The 25,260-nt window shown below is 41.8% G+C and overlaps 1 protein-coding gene across 1 annotated transcript in view; it reads left to right on the top strand.

The window, feature by feature from the left end:
• The first annotated feature begins 2,378 nt into the window (after positions 1–2,378).
• The window catches only part of PCDH11X (protocadherin 11 X-linked), a 559,346-nt gene continuing 536,464 nt past the window's right edge, over positions 2,379–25,260 (top strand). Inside the window, exon 1 of the mRNA XM_070952127.1 lies at positions 2,379–2,918. Coding sequence (XP_070808228.1) covers positions 2,379–2,918 — 540 coding nt within the window. The remainder of the gene's footprint in view (positions 2,919–25,260) is intronic.

Raw genomic sequence — 25,260 nt, 5'->3', positions numbered from 1 at the left:
GTGTTGGCAACCGCACATCCCAAAGTATAGATTGTCCTCAACTTACATTGCATTTTCCATTCTTTCTTCTTCTTTCCCTTTCTTCTTTTTCCTTCTTTCCATAGCAATCATGGTGTGATCTGACAGTGACAAGGGAGAGCTCCCTCAATTTCATATCAGGGAGCCACTGCTCTGAGAGGAACATCAGATTTGGCATGTGACCACTTCAGTGGCGGGATTCAAATAATTTAACAACCGGTTCTCTGCCCTAATGACCGGCTGGGTGGGTGTGGCCACGGGGTGTGACAGGCAGCTCACGGCCTCCTGCACCCCCCTGGGAGCAAAAACAGGGCACGGGGGTATGTGCGCCACACCCCTCATGTGCCTCGTTTTGGGCCTAGTAGGCCTCCCTGCAGCCTTCTGGGAGCAAAAACAGGCCACCCGGGGGGGAGGGGAGTGCCGCACCCCTGCACCCTGTTTTGGGCCCAGTAGGCCTCCCTGCAGCCTCCTGGGAGCCAAAATAGGGTGCGTGGGGACTTCTGGAAAAGGGGCGGGGCAGGGAGGGGTGGAGCCAGCCAGCAATTTAACAACCAGCTTGATCAAAGTGGTGCGAACCGGTTGAATCCCACCACTGGACCACTTCCCTGCTCTGAATGATCTGGGATAGGCCCACAGCCCTCATGCTAGCCATGAAATCCTGAGCCATCTCAAATCCCATTCCTGGAGAAGGCAGAGTGAAGTCCTCCAAGACCAGAAGTCTAGAGTACTCCACTGTCCACACAGAAATGGAGTTAAAGATCTCAACCAGGGAGGTTGCTGGACACCAGGGTACAACAGCAATAATCCCAACAGATCCTTAGTGAACAGGGTTCCACATCTGGTGATTAATGGTGCAGCGTCCTTAAAAGCTGTAGGAGACTCCTGGATGACAATTGCCAAACTCCAGAGTTGCAGCTTATGCCACACCTGAAACACACAAGGTTATATTTCTGAAAAGATTATCAACACTTAACGTTTATCCTTATGACAGCCTGACATGGCATTTAGAAGCAGCAGTCAAAAGCAGGTCCACTGAATGGGTCCTGGGATTGAGACCAAGGAGCTGGAACATAGAACTGGTTTAAGAAATTGTCCCACTCCCACCATATCTCCATGTCCCATCACCACAATACTACATTTCCCCACCATCATGGCAGTGACTTGGGATTAGTTTCCAGTTATAGGTGGTTGCTGAGGGGAAAATGAGTGGACAGAATTAACTGAATACAGGATATAACTGGCTGTGTGGTTTTTGTTTTTTGTTTTAATTTGATTTATATGCCGCCCTTCTCCGGAGACTCAGGGCGGCTTACAATGCGTTAAGCAATAGCCTTCATACTTTTGTATATTTATACAAAGTCAGCTTATTGCCTCCAGAAACTGGATCCTCAATTTACCTACCTTAGAAAGGATGGAAGGCTGAGTCAACCTTGAGCCTGGAGAGATTCGAACTAGCAGTAATTGCAGGCAGCTGAATGATAATAACAGGCTATTAGTCTGCTGCGCCACCAGGCTCTTATAAAGTTTTGAAATTTTGTATGCTATGGTTATGTTTCTTATCATTTTTTCCCCTAGCTGTTGTTGAATATAGTTCTTCCTTTTTTACAAGGAATGGAATGGGCTGGACTGGATTGGACTGGACTGGACTAGACTAGACTAGACTAGAATAGTTGGAAGGGACCTTGGAGGTCTTCTAGACCAACCCCCAGCTCAGGCAGGAAACCCTATACCAATTTCAGACAAATGATTAGCTAATCTCTTCTTAAAAACTTCCAGTGTTGGAGCATTCATAAATTCTGGAGGCAAGTGGTTCCACTGATTAATTGTTCTACCTGTCAGGAAATTTCTCCTTGGTACTAGTTTGGTTCTCTCCTTAATTAGTTCCCATCCATTGCTTCTTGTCCTGCCCTCAGGTGTTTTGACTCCCTCTTCTTCATGGCAAACCCTGGCCATGGTGGCTCACCAGGCCTGGTGGCTCAGCAGACTAAAAGCATTGTGATTAACACCAGCTGTCTGCAATTTCTGTAAGTTCGAATCTCCCCAGGCTCAAGGTTGACTCAGCCTTCCATCCTTTCTAAGGTAGGTAAATTGAGGACCCAGTTTGTGGGGGCAAGAAGCTGACTTTGTATAAATATACAAAAGAATGAAGGCTATTGCTTAACGCATTGTAAGCCGCCCTGAGTCTCCGGAGAAAGGTGACATATAAATCAAATTAAAAAAAAAAAAAACCTAATGTAAGGGGGAAAAAAAGATGGAGAAAAAAAATGCATTTTTAATACAACCTTTTCTCTTCCTTCTGTCTCTTTCTTTTTCTAGCTCTGCTTGGTGTTCAGCTGGACAACACCTTAGCTGTTCTGGAGATGGACTTGCTTTCTGGGACTTACCTCTTGGCAGTCTTACTGGTCTGCGTCGTGTTTCAGTCAGGCGCTCAAGAGAAGAATTACACCGTGAGGGAGGAGTTACCGGAAAATGTCCTTATTGGCAACTTGCTGAAGGATCTCAACCTGACCCTTGACCCCGATGTGCCCCTTTCATCCCCGCTTCAATTCAAGCTCGTGTACAAGACTGGCGATGTCCCCCTCGTCCGCGTGGAGGAGAATACCGGAGAAATATTCACCACGGCCAACCGCATCGATCGGGAAAAGCTTTGCTCTGGCATTTTTAGTGAGAACCGTTGTTTTTATGAGGTGGAAGTCGCGGTTCTTCCTGATGAGGTCTTCAGGCTGGTCAAGATTCGATTCCTGATTGAGGATATAAATGACAACGCTCCTCTTTTCCCATCCACGGTCATCAATATCTCCATCCCCGAGAACACTGCGATCAATTCCCGCTATTCTGTCCCATCGGCTGTTGATCCCGATATTGGAGTGAATGGCATTCAACATTATGAACTCCTTAAGGTGAGTGGTAGTCCTTTGGCTGAAAAGAATGCTCAGTTTTTCCCCCCTATTCATCTTTCCTTGCTTTTTTTCCCCCTCTCTTTCTTTCTTTCTTTCTTTCTTTCTTTCTTTCTTTCTTTCTTTCTTTCTTTCTTTCTTTCTTTCTTTCTTTCTTTCTTTCTTTCTTTCTTTCCTTCCTTCCTTCCTTCCTTTCTTTCTTTCTTTCTTTCTTTCTTCTTTCTTTCTTTCTTTCTTTCTTTCTTCTTTCTTTCTCCTCCTCCTCCTCCTCCTCCTCCTCCTCCTCCTCCTCCTCCTCCTCCTCCTCCTCCTCCTCCTCCTCCTCCTCCTTCCCTCTTATCCGAAGAAGGCAATTTAAATGTTTCCGTTTTCTAAGCATTTCTCTTCATTTCTGTTACTACCTGCTAAATGTCTATGGAGATTCTCAGTCATGGTCACGGTTGTCTCAAAAGTGTTTTTTTTCCAAAAGGCAACTGGATATTGTTTGTTTTTCCTTGAAGACGTTTCGCTTCTTCAGCCAAGGAGCTTCTTCGGTTCTCCACCCTTCAGTCAGAACTGAAGAAGCTTCTTGGATGAGATGCAAAACAAGGAAAAACAAAGAAAGTCTGGTTGCCTTTTAGAAAAAGCACCTTTGCTGCTACTTTCTGCTGTTCTATCTGGCTGAAAGACACACAATTAAAGATGGTAGAATGAGGAAGGGCGTTACCGCTTGTGGGCTGCACCAAAAGTGTTGGCGAAAATGATTGGGTGTGCATAAGCTCCTTCCCATCTGAGCACCAGTCATCCTATTATCAGAATCAATTCTTTGTTTTTCATTTAAGCCACTTGGCGTGGGCCATCTATTGAGTGAGAAAGTTACACTGTGGGGGGAAAAGTTAAAAAAAGGACTTGACACAGAAAAGGTAGACAGAAGGAAAAACATAATCTCTCCTCACTGCCATCCAGAGGTGGTATTTTTATTTATTTTTATTTTATTTATTTATTTCATCAAGCATGTATTTTATGACAGATACAAGTGTAAACATAATTATAAATACATGAAATGGATACGAATAAAAGAAAACATTAGGACAGGGATTGTAGGCACGCTGGTGCGCTTATGCACGCCCCTTACAGACCTCTTAGGAATGGGGTGAGGTCTATAGTAGACAGTCTAAGGTTAAAGTTTTGGGGATTTGGGGAAGAAACCATGGAGTCAGGTAGTGCATTCCAGGCGTTGACAACTCTGTGGCTGAAGTCGTATTTTCTGCAGTCTAGCTTGGATCGGTTTACCATGAGTTTGTATCTATTGTGTGCTCTTGTATTGTTTTGGTTGAAGCTGAAGTATTCATTGGCTGGTAGGATATTGTAGCAGATGATTTTATGTACTATGCTTAGGTCAGATCGAAGATAGCAAAGTTCTAAGTATTCAGCCGGTTCATACAGGTTCATCCGGTTCGGACCCAAAGCGGTAGCGGAAATCGCCGGTGGGCCTGCCAACCTCCCCGGCTCTATGCCATCCTATTTAGGCACATTTTTGTGTCTGGGCGCATGCACGGAAGGCACACATGCCAGCAAAAGACATGCACAGAAGGCCAGCACATGTGTGGATGGGGCACGTGTGAGTGGAGCTAGCACGTGCGCACCCGGTCACATTTGCGAACTGGTAGGGAAAGTAAGTGAATACTACCCCTGCTGCCATCTACCGGTCCTTGGAATCCCAGCTGAGATGGATTGCAGGATACGGCAATTTATCCCGTCTTTGCCACCCCATAATTTAAAGAAGTAAGGAAATTTAAGTCTCAAGTCCCACACACAGCTAGTCTAGTTCAAAGAAACAAGATCTGTGCAGATTTCAATAAGGAACTTTTAACGCTAGTCTGGGGTAAAAGGAAAAAAAAACCAAAAAAAAAAAAAAAAACCCTATGTGAGAAATTTGCCAGCCTCGTTTATAAAGAGTTCATTCAGGTGGAGTCTCTTTGAAGGATGTGAAATGCTTCTTAGCAGGTTTTCTTAGCCACCTGGGCTGAGCCGGTCGTTGATGGGATTAGCTGCCAATGGACCCCCTTCCTGCCTTGATTGTTCTTGTCTACTCACCCCCTTTATTCTTTTCAATCTCTTCCACATTCAACCAATTTTCACGCCTTCTCCCATTTTGGTACTACTCTGTGAATGCTAAATGGTCAGCTCCTTAAGAGATAGCTGTGCTTAGATGTCTTTTTTTTTTCTTTTTTTTTCAAGGGACTTGAAGCCTTTTTAAAATTATGATTAATTGCCAGGGAGAAACTGGATGTAGGGATGATACTTAGTCAACGTGACCAGAAGCTCTAGCTGTGAAGCGTACGAAAACCAACAAGGGAACCCCATGGAATTAGATATGCGCTGAAGCAAATTAACTTTCTCAGGGAAGCAAAAATGAAGCTTTCTAACTGACTGGCTCGGCCAGCATGCTTTGGTAATGCTTGGGTAGATTAACAGAAAAAGGAAAGGAAAATTTAGTCTTGTATACACAAAGCAACTCTAACTATGCCTTTTCTATATATAAAAAAACCCCAGTAGAATAGCTGGCATACATGTTCTTTATATGCTCTGGGTCCGTCCTTCCTTCCTTCCTTCCTTCCTTCCTTCCTTCCTTCCTTCCTTCCTTCCTTCCTTCCTCCCTCCCTCCCTCCCTCCCTCCCTCCCTCCCTTCCCCTGTGAAGCCAACTGTAGAGTATTATGTGACCACAGGCTGTTAGTAGGGAAGTGGAAGTCTTTGTGATTATATTCAACCGTGAAACTTCCTGGTAGAATTGAAGTCCTTCCTTCCTTCCTTCCTTCCTTCCTTCCTTCCTTCCTTCCTTCCTTCCTTCCTTCCATCCATCCATCCATCCATCCTAACTTCCAGTGATGGGGCACCCATAACTCAAGTGAGGTACTAATACCACTCTATAAAGCCTTAGTAAGACCACACCAGGAGTACTGCACACTATAAAAAAAGATGTTGAGACTCTAGAAAGAGTGCAGAGAAGAGCAATCAGGATGATTAGGGGACTGGAGACTAAAACATATGAAGAACGGTTACAGGAACTGGGCATGGCTAGTCTAATGAAGAGAAGGACCAGGGGAGACAGGATAGCAATCTTCCAATATTTGAGGGACTGCCACAGAGAGGAGGAGGTCAAGCTGTTTTCCAAAACACCTGTAGGCCAGACAAGGAATAATAGATGGAAATGGAACAAGGAGAGACTCAACCTGGAAATAAGGAGAAATTTTCTGACAGTGAGAACAATCCACCAGAGGAACAGAAGTTGCCTTCGGAAGTTCTGGGAGCTTCATCACTTGAGACTTTCAAGAAGAGATTGGACTGCCATTTGTCAGAAATGGTGTACGGTCTCCTGCTTGGGCGGGGGGTTAGACTAGATGACTTACAAGGTCCCTTTCAACTCTGTTAATCTGTTAAACTTCTGAAGGCAAGCCATCCTGCTGGTTGATTGTTCTCACTGTTAGGAATTTTCTCCTTAGCTCTAGGTTGCTTCTCCTTGATTAGTTTAATTCCATTGTATGGATATTGGATATTTCTTAATGAAAGTGGTTCTGATGACTGACCCAGATTGGATCCTCGCTCTTATGGGTCAGATAGACGTGACTGGCAAGAGATGGTCCCTCAGATAACCTTTACTTGCACACAGGATTTTTTTTTCTTTCCTTTATGAAATGACTGAACTAATAGAGCTGTGTTCGCAAAGCAAAATGTTGTTTAGTATTGCTTTCAAATATTTTTTATTACTGGGTCCATTTTTCCTGTGCTTTCTGATTCTGCAAACTTCCTTCCAGAAGTAACCTGCGGAATTAAAAGGTCCCAACTTTTATTTCTTACAAAGAGTTTGGTTCCTTAAATGATTAGCCAGGCATTAGTGGAAAACGGGAAGACAATCCAATGATTAGATGGTCTCTTTATTTATTTATTTATTTATTTATTTATTTATTTATTTATTTATTTATTTATTTATTAATCAAATTTCTATACCGCCCTACTCCCGAAGGACTCAGGGCGGTGAACAACCAAGATAAAATACAGATAATCCAAATATTAAAAAAGTCCCTTAAAATTATTAAATATTTCGGCCGAAACACAAATTAAAACACCCAATTTATAAAATCACAAATTAAAAAATTTAAAAAATTTAAAAGATGGGAGTTAGGCCAGGCCAGCTTGCTGAAATAGAAAAGTTTTGAGAGCACGGCGAAACGTGCGCAGGTCCGGGATCTTCTGTATCTCTGGGGGGAGCTCGTTCCAGATGGTAGGTGCCCCCACAGAGAAGGCTCTCCCCCTGGGGGCCGCCAGTCGACACTGTTTGGCCGACGGCACCCTGAGGAGCCCCTCTCTATGGGAGCGTACTGGTCGGTGAGAGGCTATTGGTAGCAGAAAGCGGTCTCGTAGATACCCCGGTCCGATGCCATGGAGCGCTCTAAAGGTGGTAACCAAATATATGAAATATATCTTCCCCAAAAATAAGACATCCCCTGATAATAAGCCCAATCGGGCTTTTGAGCTCATGCGCTAAAATAACCCCCCCGAAAATAATCCCTCCCCAAAAATAATCCCTCCCCAAAAATATTTAAATGCATGCACAGCCATTTCCTCTGGTTAGGGTTAGGGAGACAGAGCTGGAAATTAGGTAAGATGGCAAGAGTAGCCCAGTCTTGCTCCAGGTGCCCCAAAATTATAAGCCCTCCCTGAAAATAAGGCCAAGTGCTTATTTTGGGGTTCAAAAAAATATAAGACGGGGTCTTATTTTCAGGGAAACATAGTAGCTTCAGAGTCTGTGATAACCAAAATAATAATAAAAAACTAATATTGCAAAATTAGTACAATAATATTATTGTCTGTGGCTGAACGTTATCTAGTTTCTTGTTGGTTTAAAAATGAGGGGACATTAATGAAAATTGCAAGAAAATTGCGTGGAGTTTATTTATTTCGTTTGGAGATTTTCAAAAAAAACTGAGTCTATAAATTGTTCAAAACGATGCATTTTTATGTGTCGTAGGATAAAGATTCAATTCAATTGAAGAGATGGAACGAGAAATGAAAACAGCAGGATTCTTATTTTTTAGAAAAAGAAAAAGAAAAGAAAATAGTAGACTTAGTTGCCTTTTGCTCGAAGGGAAAGAAGAAAATGCTTTTATAACTCAGCTACAAATGCTTCTAGAGAGGAAGAGGAACCATTTAATAAATGAGAAGATATTAATGAGGGTTTGAAACAGCTGAGTTATTAGATAGCTCTTTAAAAGGAAAAAAAAAAAGTAAATGGAAGAGCAAAAAAGGATCAGATTTTTTTTTTTATCCACCAGAAGAAAATAAATGGCATATAAATAAATGGCTTTGCCAAGAAATATTTGCCAGCAAATATAGAGGGATAATGGATTTTTTTTTTTTTGAAAAAAAAATAGTTCATTAAATTTGTTTTGGCCAAGATTACCAGTTCTGCTAAAGTTGTATGGGGTGAACTGTACTGTGCTGCAAAAGTGAGAGAGTTGCTTCAGGCAGTATATCTTGAACAGTAGCAGTAGTAAATTTGGAATCAAAATTACGAATGCTACTCATTATGCATTCCATGCACACTGTATATTAACTTTAATATATATTAACTCCTCTTTGAATATGGGGGACACTGTTGTTTTTCTCTAGTACTGAGACTAGATTCAATAGCCGTTTGGGCCAATAGCTACACTTGGACTTGATAAGCACGAATATCAGGTGATATAAATAACCCATGATAACATAGAATAGAATAACAGGAAGGGACCTTGGAGGTCTTCTAGTCCAACCCCCTGCCTAGGCAGGAAACCCTACATCACTTCAGACAAATTGTTATCTAACATCTTCTTTAAAACTTCCAGTGTTGGAGCATTGACAACTTCTGGAGGCAAGTTGTTCCACTGATTGATTGTTCTAACTGTCAGGAAATTTCTCCTTAGTTCTAAGTTGCTTCTCTCCTTGATTAATTTCCAACTATTGCTTCTTGTCCTGCCCTCAGGTGCTTCGGAGAATAGTTTGACTCCTGTAGTCAAAATATTCTGTAGCAGAATTGGGCTAATTCTGGCCTGTAAGGGACCTTGTGAATACAGTTTTGGAAATAGCGGACATATTTAATTAAGACTGCAGATCGCTGAGATGAAAGACATTGAAATAGCTTGGCTCCCTCTTCTTTGTGGCAACCCCTGAGATATTGGAAGACTGCTATCATGTCACCCCTGATCCTTCTTTTCATCAAACTAGACATACCCAGTTCCTGCAACCATTCTTCATATGTTTTAGCCTCCAGTCCCCTAATCATCTTGGTTGGTCTTTGTTGATATTGAACAGGGGTGTCAAACCCATGTCATCACGGCAGTGTCATGTGATGTATTGTGATTTTTTCCGCCTTCGCTAAACTGGGCGTGGACGTGGCCAGCACATGACACATCCGACCCACGGGTCGCGAGTTTGAGACCCCTGATCTAGAATTCTTCACACGGTGTTTAAAAGGTGGTGTCTGTTGTGGCTCTGTCCTCCGAGCCTATCTTATCGGAGGAAGAAGACTCCGAACATGAAGGAGAGGAGATGGCCAGGCCTCCCTCTCCAGGACCCTCCTCTCTGGCAATGCCTCAGGTGTCTCCCGAGGGAGAAGAGATTGGCCAGGAGCCAGGTGTTTCTGAGCCGTCGGATAGTGACGAAGAAACATTGTGGTTGGATCCACGCAAGCGTCGGAGAGACAAGCGTGCGCAGCAGAAAAGGAGGCGTGCCAGCGATTAAGCTGAGTCACTGGACCACACTCCACAGGCTATAAAAGGGAGTGTGGTGGCCATTCGGACTCTGTGACGGACAAAGCTAATCTCTGGCGAGTCACTTTGCACCTTTGGACACAACGCCTATTTGCTGTGGATTTAATTACAAACTGGACTATTCAAACTGTGTTATCGGAGTAAAAGTTCTTGGCAGGCAGCCACGGAGTTGCTGCCAAGTTCCTTATCACTGACATTGAGTGTTTGAATAGTTTATTTAACCCTCGGCTGGCTGGTTGGGTGCGGGGACAGAACAGTGTCTAACGGTGTTGCAACCAAATCCTGAGATGTGAAATCTGACAGTTCCTACTTTGACTCACATATCTGCTATCACAACTCAATCAGGGCCTTCGTGAGAAGGGGTTTTTCTTGGATTCAAGTCTGCCCTGCAATATGGGAAAACATTGAACACACTTATAAGGTTGCTGAGAAATGTGAAACTATAGTACATGTAGATTGTTTTTTTTTTCCCAGGCACGTGCAAACTCCTCTTGGAATTGATGACTGGATTTCATATCACATGATTTCTTTAAGGATAATTCATTTGATGCATTGGGATCATGGACAGAATACACTGAGCCCAACTTGTTGAGAACATTCAATCCTTACTGGTGCATTTATTTTCCTGAGAAGATTGGTTTCTCCGAGTAGGGATGTTTTTTTTGCTCCATTTGATTAGTTCTTCCTGCTGATGTTTCTCTCTTATAAGAGAACATGTTATTTTGGGCGGTATCACAGAAGGACAAAGGAGCCCATCCTTAACCCTATAGGTTAAGGCCCAGGGGTGGGCTTCAAAAATTTTAGCAAGGGTTTCTCTGCCTAGTTGCTGGGTGGGCGTGACCATGGTGGGCGTGGCCTAGTCGGCCTCCTGCACTATGGCAGTGGAGGGGGGGCATTTTACCCTCCCCGGGCTCTGGAAGCTTTCCTCGAGCTTCCAAGAGGGTAAAAACAGCCTCACCAGGCTCTGGAGGCCCTCTGAAGGCTGGAAATGAGCCCGTTTTTGGCCTTCCCGGACTTCCAGTAGCCCCGTTTTTTGCCCTCCCCGAGCCTCCGCGCGCACCCTGCATTTATCTGCATCCAAAACGGGCTGCATGGGGACTCCTGGGAGGGGGGGAGGGGCCAGCCTGGAGTGGGATTTAGGGGTTCTCCAAACTGCACAGAATTTTAGCTAGAGGTTCTCCTGAACCCCTGTGAACTCCCAGCTGCCTACCCCTGCTTAAGCCATTATTGAAATGACAGCAGATGTGCAGGTCAAAGTAGGAACTTTCAAACTCACCCTCTCAGGATTTAATTGCATCACCATTAACTGTGTAGCCCAAGATCCACTGGGATCCACTGGTGATTCTGTTCTCTACTGGTGAGACTGCTTGCATCAGTGAGATTGTCATAAACTGTGGCTCTCCAGCCCATTTAGATTCATGCTGCAGTGGATTTGATTTAAGAGTGAACTTTTCAACTCATTAACATAATCAATGGGTTGCGTTGCCGCCAAGTCTATCCTTAGACCTCCCCAAGCATTCTAGCCAGGTTTTATTTGCTTCCTTTTAATAAACTTAAGGTGTTTGTCATTGATGGCCGTAGACCAAGTTGTTGAGATGGTACACTACTATAACAGTAAATGCTGATGTAACAAGAAACTGAAGACATCACTCGGACCAGTTTCATGGAGACATGGATGAAGTCCATTGATCAGTTCGTGAACATGATGTGAACATTTTTTTTTAAAGTAGATGTCCTTGCAAAAATGGGAATATATTGAGTCAAAGTCAGATTCTAAATACTTTTAATTGGGCTGTAGGGAATGGCTGTAGTAAAGAATAGGCAGAAATCCACTAAAATATATATTTCTGTTTTAATACTCCACAACTGCCTAACAGTTTATGGCCCACATGTCACAACATAAATGTTGAAATATAGTCATTATTAAAAAGAGAGAGACGCATCATCATAAAACAGACATTTGACTTAGATGAGTAAAGAATGAGTCAGTTTCTTATCTTTTGGATGACTAAAATGCATGGAATTACTGTGATTTACCTGCTAGCTTAAATCATCATCATCATCTTTTAACAACCCAATAATCCACAATAAAACACAATAAACCTGTTTACTGGCCAGATGCCCTTCCTGTCACCTATGCGGAGTTTTGTTCAGCAGATATATTTTCATTGTGCCCAAAGAGAGAAATGTCTGCCTCTACCTAGGATCGAACTCCCAGCCTCCTGATTGTGAGGCGAGAGCTCCACTTCTAGGCCACCGCGCCACTCCACCTACTAGCTTATAAATGTATGTGTTTAACTAAGTTGAGATAACAACAAATAATTGTAATAGGTAGAAGTAATTGTTATATAATGGCAATATACCAAAAGCCAGGGATCAATAAATAAGGGCACACTTTTCCCCAAAACCAACCTTCAAATTGCTGGTTCAATAATGCTGTCTCCGTGTATTTATGGCAAGAGTTGGGACCCGAATCGTAAACATTGGATTTGGATTTGGCAAATAGATTGATGTTTTTTCTTTTTTCCCTTTTGTTAAACCTTTTCTCTTTCCTGCTCATTAGTTTATTTTAAAAATTTATAAATAATGTTTTCCCAAGGCAGCTTACAGCAACAAACTCTTATGCACCAACGTATAATGATAATAATCATACATTAATACAGTACTGGAAACGTGCACAATAGAAACCTAATAAAACATTAATAAAAGAGCGGCGGTTAAAAATATCACCGCACGGTATTAAAATCCAATTCTGCTATAAGCTTAACACTTAAAGTGAAACATTCCCACCTATTCAAAGGGTGGCCTAAATAAATCTTTAGGGCTTTATTAAAAGTGGGAGTGCAGATCTGACACACACCCCATATGGCAGACTACTCTAAAAGCTTGGGGGCCTCTGCAGAGGTGGTATTCAGCTGGTTCGTACTAGTTCGGGCGAACTGGTAGCGAAGATCCCACCCTGGCTCTATGATGTCCTATTTAGGCACATTATCGAGGCCAGCTGCCTGCACGGAAGGTGTGTGAGTGAGCCAAGCACATATGCGGAAGGCAGGGGTGGGTTTCAAAAATTTTTTAACTACCAGTTCTGTGGGCGTGGCTTGGTGGGCGTGGCATGGCTTGGTGGGCATGGCAGGGGAAAGATACTGTAAAATCCCCATTCCCACCCCACTCCAAGGGAAGGTTATTGCAAAATCCCCATTCCCACCCCACTCCAGGGGAAGGTTACTGCAAAATCCCCATTTCTTCCCAATCAGCTGGGACTTGGGAGGCAGAGAATAGACGGGGGCGGGGCCAGTCAGATTTTTTACTTCCGGTTCTCCAAACTACTCAAAATTTCCGCTACCGGTTCTCCAGAACTGGTCAGAACCTGCTGAAACCCACCTCTGGCGGAAGGCCGGGCGCATGTATGGAAGGTGTGCACGCAAAGCAAGTTTGCGTGCAAAGCAACCATGTGCGCATGGGCGAACCGGTGGTAGGAATTTTGGAAACTTTACCGCTGGGTCTCTGAGGAAAAGGGTCCTTTTTTGGGGGGAAGGGTTAAATTCAACAAGAACTCTAAAAAGAGGGTGAAAGAGGAGAAATTCAATCCCAAATGATTGAGGACACTCTACTTATCAGAATCATTTCAGCCTAACATTTCTTCCCGCTCCCTTGTTCCTTCCAAAATAAATACTCCTATCACTATGTCGATCCCTTTATCCATCAAAGAGTGACAAGGAATCCCCAGGGAAGGAAGGAAGATCTTTTATGAATATTGCCCAAATATGCTATGAGTAAAACATGAATGTTAGATTAACTATAGACTTGCCACCTCTTCTGTTTTTTTCAAGGGACGGTTCATTGTTTAAGATCAAATGTAGTGTAGCGTTAATAAGTAATGTAAGTTGCTCCATCCCTTAGCTTTGGGAGATTGAATCCAAGCTTGAACTGAACCTCAGATTCCCTATAAATTATTTGCGATACCATGCCATTCAGCTCCGCTCTTCGCTTGCAATATCAGTTGAGAAAATAAAAAAATAACTCAGAACAGCATGCTTATAAGAAGCACCATTGAAGGCAATGAAACAATCATGACCTGCTTAAATCTAGTGATCCAATAGGTCTTTGTTACAAGTAATTTAGTCTGAGTGCTTCTCATTCAGCGTAGAACCATGGTAAATAAATTTTAGATGCTACAACAGTTTCGCGTTCAATGACATCTGGCGTACACCATTTTATTAAAGCCTTACAAGGTGTTCCATTATCCTGAAAGCACTTCAAGTGGCAAGCTTCTTTAGTTATGATTCAGGATTGCATGAGTCAGTCTTTAGAGCTTTAATCAAGGTCTGAGCTTCTTGTAGCTCCGTTTAAACCCTCCGTTTAAAAAAAAAAATCCTGAAAACTAACTTATTGTTAACAAGATGCTACCCTTTTAGGCTGCTTTTTAAGTAGTTTGGAAAAGCATTGTGAAATTCATGAACACATTTTCAGTAGCTAGAGAGAAGCATTTTGGTAAACCCCATACTACTTCAGTTCCCGTCCCCCTTTCCCATGCAACTCTTTTACTACTGTATTTTTCGGAATATAAGATGCACTCCCCCCCCCTCTAAAAGAAGGAGAAAATTTGGGTGCATCTTATACACCAAATGTAGCCCCGCCCACCTGCTGGCACTCACCCTTTTGCCTCTGCCTCCCAACAATTTACCTCCTTGCAGCAAGCAGCAAACAGTCCGTTTCAGCTTCAGCATAGCCTGATTAGCACAAGCAGCTGATTGTCATTTGGATCGGCCTTCCGACCCTCAGCTGTTTCAGGCTGCAGGGATTGCCATTGCTTATTGCCGCGCTCCTGTTTGCTGCAAGGAGACAAATTGCTGGGAGGCAGATTTTTTTTTCTTGTGCTAACCAGGATGTGCTGAAAATGAAAATGAAACTAAAGCAGATTGTTTGCTGTTTGCTGCAACAAGGCAAATTGCTGGGAGGCAGAGGCAGATTTTTTTTCCTTGTTTTCCTCCCCAAAAGTAGGTGCGTCTTGTAGTTTGGAGCATCTTAAACTCTGAAAAATACAATAAATAAAGAGTTCCATGTGTAGCAAATGCAGCTAAATATGTGTGTCCCAGGATAATAATGTTGCAGAATCCAATCTGAGTCAGTCGCTGGGACCAAAGATTTATTCTTGCAAGCTTTTGGGCTAATGCTGGATCCCATCATTAAGGAACTTAATGTGTGTGTGTGTGTGTGTGTGTGTGTGTGTGTGTGTGTGTGTGTATGTGTGTGTTGTGTGTGTGTGGGGGGGCTCAGCAGTTAAGAGAATGGACTTAATGGACCCATGGAATGGACCTATGTTTGAAACCCGAGCGCCATGTGATGGATGAGCTCCCATCCTCATCGCAGTTCCTGCCAACCTAGCAGTTCAAAAGCATGCAAATGCAAGTAGATAAATAGATACCACTTCGGTGGGAAAGTAACACTGCTCCATGATGTCATGTTGGCCACATGACCACAGAAATGTCTTTGGACAGCGCTGGCTGAATGGCCTTGAAACGGAGATGAGCACCACCCCCTAGAGTTGGCAACGACTAGCGGAGTGAAATCCGCAGGGACTCCCTTATATGTCTATATGTACCCTATTTATTTAATTTGCAAAGGCTGCAGGATGATCATCTGCCTTGGGAACAGAATTTGTACAGTGCGTGTTGGAAATGCAAACAGCAAAAGAGAACGTATTACCACATGTGGTGGTCCTGCCACAAAACAAAACAATATTGGAGTAGAATCAGATCATAATTAGAAGAAATAACCAAACAAAAGATAGAGATGAGGCCAGACACATTTTTATTAGGAATACTCCCAGGGTCATACGAAAAAGAAATACAATATTTAATTATCCATATTAGCACAACAGCAAGAATAATCTATGCTCAGAATTGGAAAAATGATAATATACCATCCAAAGATAATCTGATCAGAAAAGTTTTGGAATGTGCGGAGATGGACAAATTAACAAAGGAGATACAAGAAAAAGAGGAGACAGAATATTACTTAGTGTGGGAGAAATGGTATGAATGCTTGGAGGAGAAAGATAAAAGGAAGGGAGAAATTAAATAATGGTCAAAATAGGAATTGAAGTATAACTGCTAATATGAGGAAACAAAAACTGTAGAAATAGAAGTGGGTACACGGGTGTTGTTATGTATATATGTAAATAAATAAATATTAGAAGTATATGTATAAAAGATATAGTAGAAATAAGGGAGGAAAAATGTATAACTATGGAATTTTTGACTGATGGGAAACCGTTGAAACAGAAAAAGTGTTAAAGCTTTCTTTTTGCTTTTAAAAAACGTTTAATAAAAAATTTCTAAAAAAAAAGAAGAAGAATGTGTACGGCCCGATTCACAGCCATTTCTGCTTTTGGTAAAGCAGAGGAAAAGAGCCTTCCTGCTTTTAACTTCTCAACAGAGTATTTGCAGGGCAGAGGGTACATCCAGAACGTGTTGTTGTTGTGGCACTTTAATTCAATCAGCGGCGTAATTCCCCCATAGGAATCCGTCACAGATTCAAAACATTCATGGATGGGCATGTCGTGCTGTGATATCAATTCCCCACAATGATCATAACAGCATTTTTCTTAATTTGAAGGTTCTGTGCCTCGGATTTATAGCTCCACTTTATTCATTCCCCCCCCCCCCCCAGTTTTGTGTGTGTGCATGTGTGATTGTTTATTTATGCTTTCATTCCCTTCAGCATGGAAGCTATCTGGGTCAGGGGTGGGTTCTAATTTTTTTTACTACCGGTTCTGTGGGCGTGGCTTATTTTGTGGGCGTGGTTTGATGGTCATGTGACAAACAATTCTTTAGGATTTAGCAGAAGTACTGGTCTACCAGGCTTTTAACTGTTTGCAGAGCTGTACCAGTCTACCCATTTGTTTTTGGAGCATACCGGTCTACCTATTTATTTTTTGAGCGCATCCTATTTGGAGTGCACCGATCTACCCATTTGTTTTTGGAGCGCACTGGTCTACCACCACACTGCCTTTTACTGCTGATCAGCTGTAGGGCGGCCCTTTGAAGTGCCACGGCAAGAGTTTAAACAGTTTTTTGCCCTTCTGCCACCACTGAGAGCATCGGAAACGTTTATTGCATGCATGCTCTCTCTCTTTCTCTCTCTCTGTATCTGCATGTGTAGAGATAGCTTGGCGCAGTTAAGGCAACAGGCTAGAAACCAGGAGACTGTGAGTTCTAGTCCCACCTTAGGCACAAAGCTAGTCTGGTGACCTTGGACCAGTGGTGGGATTCAGCCAGTTCGCATCACTTCAGGAGAACCGGTTGTTAACTTTCTGAGCAGTTTGGTGAACTGGTTGTTAGAAGAAAACATTAGGGCAGAGAACCGGTTGTTAAATTATTTGAATCCCACCACTGCCTTGGACCAGTCACTTTCTCCCAGTCCTAAGAAGAAGGCAACGGCAAAACTACTTCTGAAAAAAACCTTACCAAGAAAACTTCATGGACCATGTCCTCTGCAGATAACCCTCTTTCTTTAAAACAAGAAAAAGAAGGAGAGAATTTGCAAGAAATAAAAGCGATGTATTCTCGTTGAGGGTATCTGTATATGTAGCACATGCTATGATTGTAACACATTTGATTGCCATGAAACTGTATTACTTACCCCCATTGACAGAAACAGTGTTCGAAGTCTTCTTTATGGCTCAGGTCAGATATAATGATCTCATCCCTATAAACTCAAGAGTTATTGAGCTATGAATAAGCCTTTGCTCTCTCCTGCCTTCATAGTCTTAACCAGATTTATTTAAATGTTAACCTCCCATTACAGAAGAATTGAGTAAATTGTCTTTTTGGAAAACAGAATATAGTATGTACGGCTTACTATAGTCTGAAAAGTGGAATTAGTGAGAGAGAAAAAAGTAGATAGCCGTGGCACTTCTAATATATTATCAAGACATGCATTCTTCAACTAAGAAACCGAACAGTCTAAAAAGTTAGATGGTATTCTTCAATCATTTCATTTCATTTCATTTTCAGCTTTCATTTTTTCTCTCTTGTACTTCTTACTCAATGGCTCACCCTAGTTGGATGGCTATTTCAATATTTATATTTATTTTATTGCTTTTTATATACACATATACCATGGAAACTTTTTTCTATTTTTATGCTTACTTACTTTACTTTATTGATTAGCCCTTGGGCCATATCAAAGTGCAAAGTTCCAGACACAAATTATTACTAGAATCTGATAAAAACAATTTAAAATGGAATTGGAATAACCTATGATTTAAAATGAAATTGGAATAAAATACAGTTTAAAATGAAAGCTTTGATTAGCCTATAGGCCATATCAAAGCACAAGGTGCAAACACATATTGCCCAAAAAACCTTATACAAACAATTTAAAATAAGAGTAGGGTAAAATACAATAGTTATAGGATAAGATACAATATAATTTAATACATAAATATGTAAAATAGAATAAAATGACATAAAATTATATTTCTGTGTCACCCTTACAATCTACCCCAATCAGTCCCACGTACGCAGATCTCAACGAAACCATTTTGTTTAAGTACTGTGCTATGTTAAATGTTGTTTTCAGGTTCTGGCAGCTATTTCAAAAGCAATGTGTGTTTCACTTTCAGAGAGAGAATACCCCAAATTGTCTTTCGTAGTCCGATACCAGAATTTCTATCTTGAATCCATTAGCATTCAGAGACCTCAACATTCTCAGTTCTGGTTACCCATATGCCTGGTATCCTCCCGTTATTGGACTATAACTTCCACTGTACTTTGCCTTTGCTCACACGGGCTGAATTTATTTGGGTTTGAAGCAGGGGTGAAATCCAGCAGGTTCTGACAGGTTCTGGAGAACCGGTAAGGGAAATTTTGAGCAGTTCGGAGAACCGGTAGCGGAAATTTTGAGTAGTTTAGAGAATCGGCAAATACCACCTCTGGCTGGCCCCAGAGTGGGGTGGGAATGGAGTTTTTGCAATATCCTTCCCCCAGGACTGGGGATTTGCCATAGATTCATGCTAATTTTCCCTAAACATTTTTGTTGTCTGGGGATTGGCAGATTTGCATGGAAAGCTTTGCATTACCAGCATTTGAAAAGGCGAGTAGAGAATTTAAGCCTTGCTTGTGTTGGGGGTGAAATAAAACGGTGATTGGTTTTGTGTTTCATAACATTGACAAACTTGATAGTCGTAACTGCTCCAATTATGGTTCCGTGAAATCTTAGTCATTGCCGCGTACATTTCTGTCTATTGTTTCCCATGCATGGCTCAGTTCAATTATAGGATAGATTTCAGCTCAGCAATTCTTTTGAGTTGCTCCCTTACAATTTGCTTTCCTAACTCAGTTTCTCTGATTTTGAGTTACACCGCATTGTAGGCAGTACATGCTGTGCTTTTTTTTTTTTTCGGCGGCCATCAACGTGCACCACCATGAAACACACAGACATGATTTGTAAGCAACAGCTGTATGCAGATACGAGGCTGGGATTATTGCCTTTAGCTGGGTTTTGTAGTTAAATCTAACTTTACAACACTTCCGTTATGAAAGAAATCACTGTTTATGAGCCAAGCTAGCAATCCTGATTCAAATTGATTGGGCAATGGAAAATAACAACAGTGGAGAGCAGAGAAGGACATACAAAATTAATTTTTATGGCCTGGAGGATGTGATTTTTCTTCACTTTAGACTATTGCTGCTCAGAGCTACGTCCTGTTAATATCTGAACGAGGCAGGCAAGGAGGAGGCAGACATCCAGACAACGGATGTTGCTGATTTCAACTGCAAATATCACCCCTGTGGCAGCTATAACAACCTAATGGAATAACTCTGACTCGAAAATAAATTGAATTCCCATTACAACTGGCCTGATTTATATTTATTTATTTTTCCAGAAGCTGGCCACCCAACCACACTATCGCGTTGCGCTGCAGATTCTCCGGCTTCCTGTGGAGAAGAGAAACCTGAATGATTAAGTTTCTTAAACCCACCTTGGAGGGGAAGCACGGCATGTACCTCTCTAGCCGGTGCGATTCATACACATGACTTCTCCATCCAATGTGCTGTGTGGTGGGGGGAAGAGATAGGAGGACAATGAAGCACTAAGCTGGTCCTTTAAGTAGGTCATGGACTGCCTAGAGTGGTTATTATCAGCAGCCACCTTGTGTGGAAAACAAAACCTGTCAATGTGGAACATTCTCTACTTGTAAACAAACCTTTATGAAAGCTGGCAGGAGTTGCTGAAAAATATGGAGTTTGGCATAAATAGGATTAGGTAACTTCCGACTTCATTACTGCGGGAATACCAAAGCTCCTTGTAAATAAATGGCAACCCGCTCGTGCCCCTTTTTTCCTCTTTTATGCGCTGCGGAATCTGCATTGATCAGCTCCGGGTGAGTCAGAAATCTCATCCCTGTCATGTTCAGACTACAATGAGAAGAACCATCGCAGGGTAGAAACATTCAACGGAGGGAATAGGCTACGAAAATGACGATGAATCTGATGACGTAGAAGTAGTCCTCGTCTTACGATCACAATTAAGCCCAATGTTTCTGTTGTGAAGTGAGACATTTTGTCAGGGTTCCGAGTAACACCCCCAACAAAAGAAGACTCCGAGGCTCGAGTTTCCTCAAAGTTCCATTTTATTAGAGATGCCATATTGGCACATCTGGGGAAACCCGAATCTGAAAGCTTCCAGGTTTTCCCCACCCAAAAGAAAGTCCAAGTCCCTGCCCAGCACCCACATGTCCATCAAAAGGTCCAATCAAAGCACCAACCCAACTGGAGATGCCTCCCAATTCCAGCCTTCCAGATGTGGGGCAAGATGTCCTTGACGCTCTGAGAAAGGAATGTTATTATGACTATATATCACCCTTGCTCCATACAATCCCCCCTCCCAGTTTCCCACAGTAGTAAATGTGGCAGGCCTGAAGATCCAATGCAAAAGATGGCTTCCAGACCTGACACATTTGTGAATTGGGTTTTGCCTCATTTTAACAATTTTTCTTGCCCCGGACGTTAAATGAATCAATGCAGTTGCTAAGTCAGTAAGACACTTGTTAGTGAATCTTGTTCCCCCCCCTTGACTTTGCTTGTCAGAAAATGGCAAAGGGGGATCACATGACCCCAGGACACTGCAGCCATCATAAAACTGAGTCAGTGGCCAAGCATCTGAAGTTTGATCACGTGTCCATGGAGATGCTGCAACGGTGATAAGTTTCATTTTTTCCCCACTGCTGTTGTAACTTTGAATGGTCACTAAATGAACTGTTGTAAGTAATTAAGAGCCGTGGGTGGCGCAGTGGTTAGAGTGTAGTACTGCAGGCTACTTCTGCTGACTGCCAGCTGCCTGCAGTTTGGCAGTTCAAGTCTCACCAGGCTCAAGGTTAACTCAGCCTTCCATCCTTCCGAGGTGGGTAAAATGAGGACCCAGATTGTTGGGGGCAATAGGCTGACTCTGTAAACTGCTTAGAGAGGGCTGTAGAGCACTGTGAAGTTTTATATGTCTAAGTGCTATTCCTTCCTTCCTTCCTTCCTTCCTTCCTTCCTTCCTTCCTTCCTTCCTTCCTTCCTTCCTTCCTTCTTCTCTCCCTCCTCCCTCCCTCTATCCCTCCCTCCCTCCCTCCATCCCAGCTCAAGCCTCCCATCCTTCGGTAAAATGAGGACCCAGATTGTTTGGGGCATTAGGCTGACTCTGTAAACCGCTTAGAGAAGGCTGTGAAGCACTATGAAGTGGTATATAAGTCTAATTGCAATTGCTATTTTACAATAGTTCCCGCACCAAACAAATAGTAATCAAAACCTCTTTTGTTGACTTGGACATTGTTTGAATTTGTAGTCTGAAGAACGTTACTGGAGTTGTGTTTTTTTTTTTGCTCGTTAGTGTAAAAGATAATAGATTAAAGTGCTTTTTCCTAGACGATAATCCTTATCATAGAGAACAAAGACTGAGTGTATTGCATTTTGCAAAGAACAAATAGAAGAACTGTTGAGGTGCTCTCTTTCATGATTTTTTATAATGAAAAATTAGGAGATAAGAGGCCTGCTATGAAAGATACGATTGGAGCAGGATGTCTATGGAGATTCTCAGCCATCCAGGTCATGGTTTTCCCAAAGGTGCATTTTCAAGAGCCAACTGGACTTTCTGGTTTTTCTTTCTGCTAAACAAATAATTCCCTCAACACTGTCAAACTATTCACTAAATCTGCATTACTATTACTATTAATCTTCTCATCATTCCTATCACCCATCTCCTCCCACTTACGACTGCATGACTCTAACTTTGTTGCTTGTATCCTTACGATCTATAGTGATTGGTTCCTAGTATGATTTGATTGCTTCTTTGTACCCTATGACTACCATTAAGTGTTGTACCTTATGATTCTTGATGAATGTATCTTGTCTTTTTATATACACTGAGAGCATATGCCCCAAAGACAAATTCCTTGTGTGTCCAATCACACTTGGCCAATAAAGAATTCTCTTCTCTTCTCTTCTCTTCTCTTCTCTTCTCTTCTCTTCTCTTCTCTTCTCTTCTCTTCTCTTCTCTTCTCTTCTCTTCTCCTATTCTATTCTATTCTATTCTATTCTATTCTATTCTATTCTATTCTATTCTATTCTATTCTATTCTATTCTATTCTACTCTATTCTTTGACGACATTTTCTTCTCATCCAAGAAGCTTCTTCAGCTTCTGAGGAAGCTTCTTGGATGAGATGCAAAACGTCTTCAAAGGAAAAAAAAAAACAGAAAGTCCAGTTGCCTCTTAAAAAAGCACCTTTCAGATTGGAGCAGGAAGAAGGTGTGATTAACCGGCTAGTCACTATGACTGGTTTACACAGCTGTGATCTATTAAGCCTGAACTCCCAACTCATTGCTCATGTACAGTAGCCTGACAGTTCTCGATATTTTTCTGCGCGAGAATTCTAGGGGGGCATTTCTCCACGATTTGGTGGGAAAGGAGATAAATGGAAGGCTCAAATGGACTTGCCATCCAGAGCCCTGGCCTCCGGTTGCCCCGCTCGTTCCTAATTTGTAGCAGGCCGGCTCTCTAGGTATCCTTCACGTTGCCCATTGATGTCTATGGGATACCACACGTATTTACGGGGTTGAACACCAGCCTCATTGCAGCCTCAAGTTTCCATTAACATTCATACTTTTTTGGACTCATGAGTTCAAGTTTTGACAGATTCTCATGTAGTGTTTAGACATGAATTTTTTAAAAGGCCATTACTGGCTATTCCCCAGCTTGCTCGCTGAGTATGCTTCAAGCGACTGAACTAGCTCCTGCAAAGAAGCCGGGAGATTTTCTTACTAGGTCTGAAAAATGACACCTGGAAGACAAATGGGAGCTGTCATAGCTAAGCCTCTGAGGAATGCCATGCAAGCACTGTGGCTTTACATAGCTAAATTTCAGCGTGCCGCTTCAAAAGGTTCTTGCCCTGAAGGTACTTACGGGGGGCTTTTGCTTCCGTCAGGAATCATAACTACCGTCGATCATAAATTTATTTTAAACATCTTTCTCTCCTTGGGATTTTTAGGGCAGGTCCCCTTGGGTTTATCATTATATACACTCCCTTATATACAGCTCCCTGTAAATAGGTAATTATCAGCTGCGAGTGGGAGAAAATATGGTGGACTGCAACACATCTATTGTTTGTTACACTTTGGGGAATCTGTATAAAATAGGCTTAAGCATTTTTTTTTTCTAGTCCTGCCCATCACTGTAGGATCAATGAAATATAGGAGAAGAGCAGGCTAAGCAGGAAGGTGGAGTTAAGTTTGTCATCTGTTTAGAATCGTTACGTTGTCACAAGAGACTCAAGCCCAGCACTCCCTTCCCATGAAATCCGTTGACCCTTATCGAGTGCCAATTTAGCTTTGACAGTTAGTTTATTTTATTTGTTTGTTTGTTTGTTTGTTTGTTTGTTTGTTTATTTACTTACTTACTTACTTACTTACTTACTTACTTACTTACTTACTTACTTACTTATTTACTTACTTAGTCAAGCACGTATTAGATAACAGATATAGGTATAAACATGGTCATTAATACATGAAATGGATACAAGTAATAGGGGACATTAGGACAGGGACGGTAGGCACGCTGGTGCGCTTATGCACGCCCCTTATAGGCCTCTTAGGAATGGGGTGAGGTCAACAGTAGACAGTCTAAGGTTAAAGTTTTGGGGGTTTGGGGAAGAAACCACAGCATCAGGTAGTGCATTCCAGGCATTGACCACTCTGTTGCTGAAGTTGTATTTCCTGCAATCAAATTTGGTGCAGTTTACCTTAAGTTTGTATTTATTGTGTGCTTGTGTATTGTTGTGGTTGAAGCTGAAGTAGTCACTGACAGGTAGGACATTGCAGTGGATAATTTTGTGTACTACTCTTAGGTCAGATGGAAGGCGGCATAGTTTTAAGTTGTCTAAGCCCAAAATTTCAAGCCTGGTGGCATAAGGTATTCTATTGCAAGTTGATTAGATTCTTGTTTATAAGTAGTAATAATAAACTCTTCTGTGCCTTAAACTCAACAAATTGTTCTTGGTTATGTTAATCATCTTGATCAGATTATTTCATCTCCAATCTTTGCAAGATCCCCCATCTAGTGAGAGTTTCACAATTGTGTCTTGAATCTCATGGAATCTTGTGAGATGTTGGTCTTTTCCATGAGAAGTTTCCATAAGATTCATTGTTCTGATGTTCATGCAAAATATTGGCTTCTTTAAAAAAATAATAAGTTTCAGTATGGCTGCAGACTTCCTGTAGAGATGCAATAAACGTCCTGCTGATCATAAATAAAATGGAAATCGCAAAGTTCAAATGCTGCTAACAATTCTATTTCATACTGTTTAAACTTTTCTACGTTCCTCGTAGGTTTTAGGAAATCCTTATAATACTTTGCTTTAGGATTATAGCAGAGATCTTGAGGGTCAGGAAAGCTATAATTGCAATGGTTTCAGTGAGTGTATATAGAAGGTAATTACTGTAGGTCTTTAAAGTAAATCAGAAAAAAAGGACAGTAGTTTAATTAATATATCATTTTAGGACTTTCATCATTAAAATCATTGAAATATAGGAAGCATCAAGACTCAAGCAGTGAATATGTTGGAACATAGAAACCATAAAATTTAGGAAACTTGAGTTAACGGTTATTTTCCTTCGTACTCATCTCCTTGTTTTGATGGTTTTTTTTTTTAATTCTTTGTGATTTCCCACATCATTTATCTCCCTATTTCCATAGATGGACAGATAAGCCAGCACACAACACTGTATCCATCTCGTTTTTTGAGAAAAGAGGGAATTCAACCTTACAAATACAACTTACAACACTCCTATTTCCTTAACTAAGTGTGCTCCTATATCCTATACCCTGTTTTTATTTGTGGGTTTTCCCATTCAGCTCTGGGTGGCCAGCATCAGTCTATCCCTGCATCATCTAGAATAGAATAAAATAGAAGAGAAGAGAAGAGAAGGGAAGGGAAGGGAAGGGAAGGGAAGGGAAGAGAAGAGAAGAGAAGAGAAGAGAAGAGAAGAGAAGAGAAGAGAAGAGAAGAGAAGAGAA

Source organism: Pituophis catenifer, unplaced genomic scaffold, assembly GCF_029215685.1.
Source record: "Pituophis catenifer annectens isolate HBS135680 unplaced genomic scaffold, rPitCat1.0.hap2 SCAF_11, whole genome shotgun sequence".
NCBI lineage: Eukaryota > Metazoa > Chordata > Lepidosauria > Squamata > Colubridae > Pituophis > Pituophis catenifer.
This window is presented reverse-complemented; position numbering and strand designations above follow the sequence as displayed.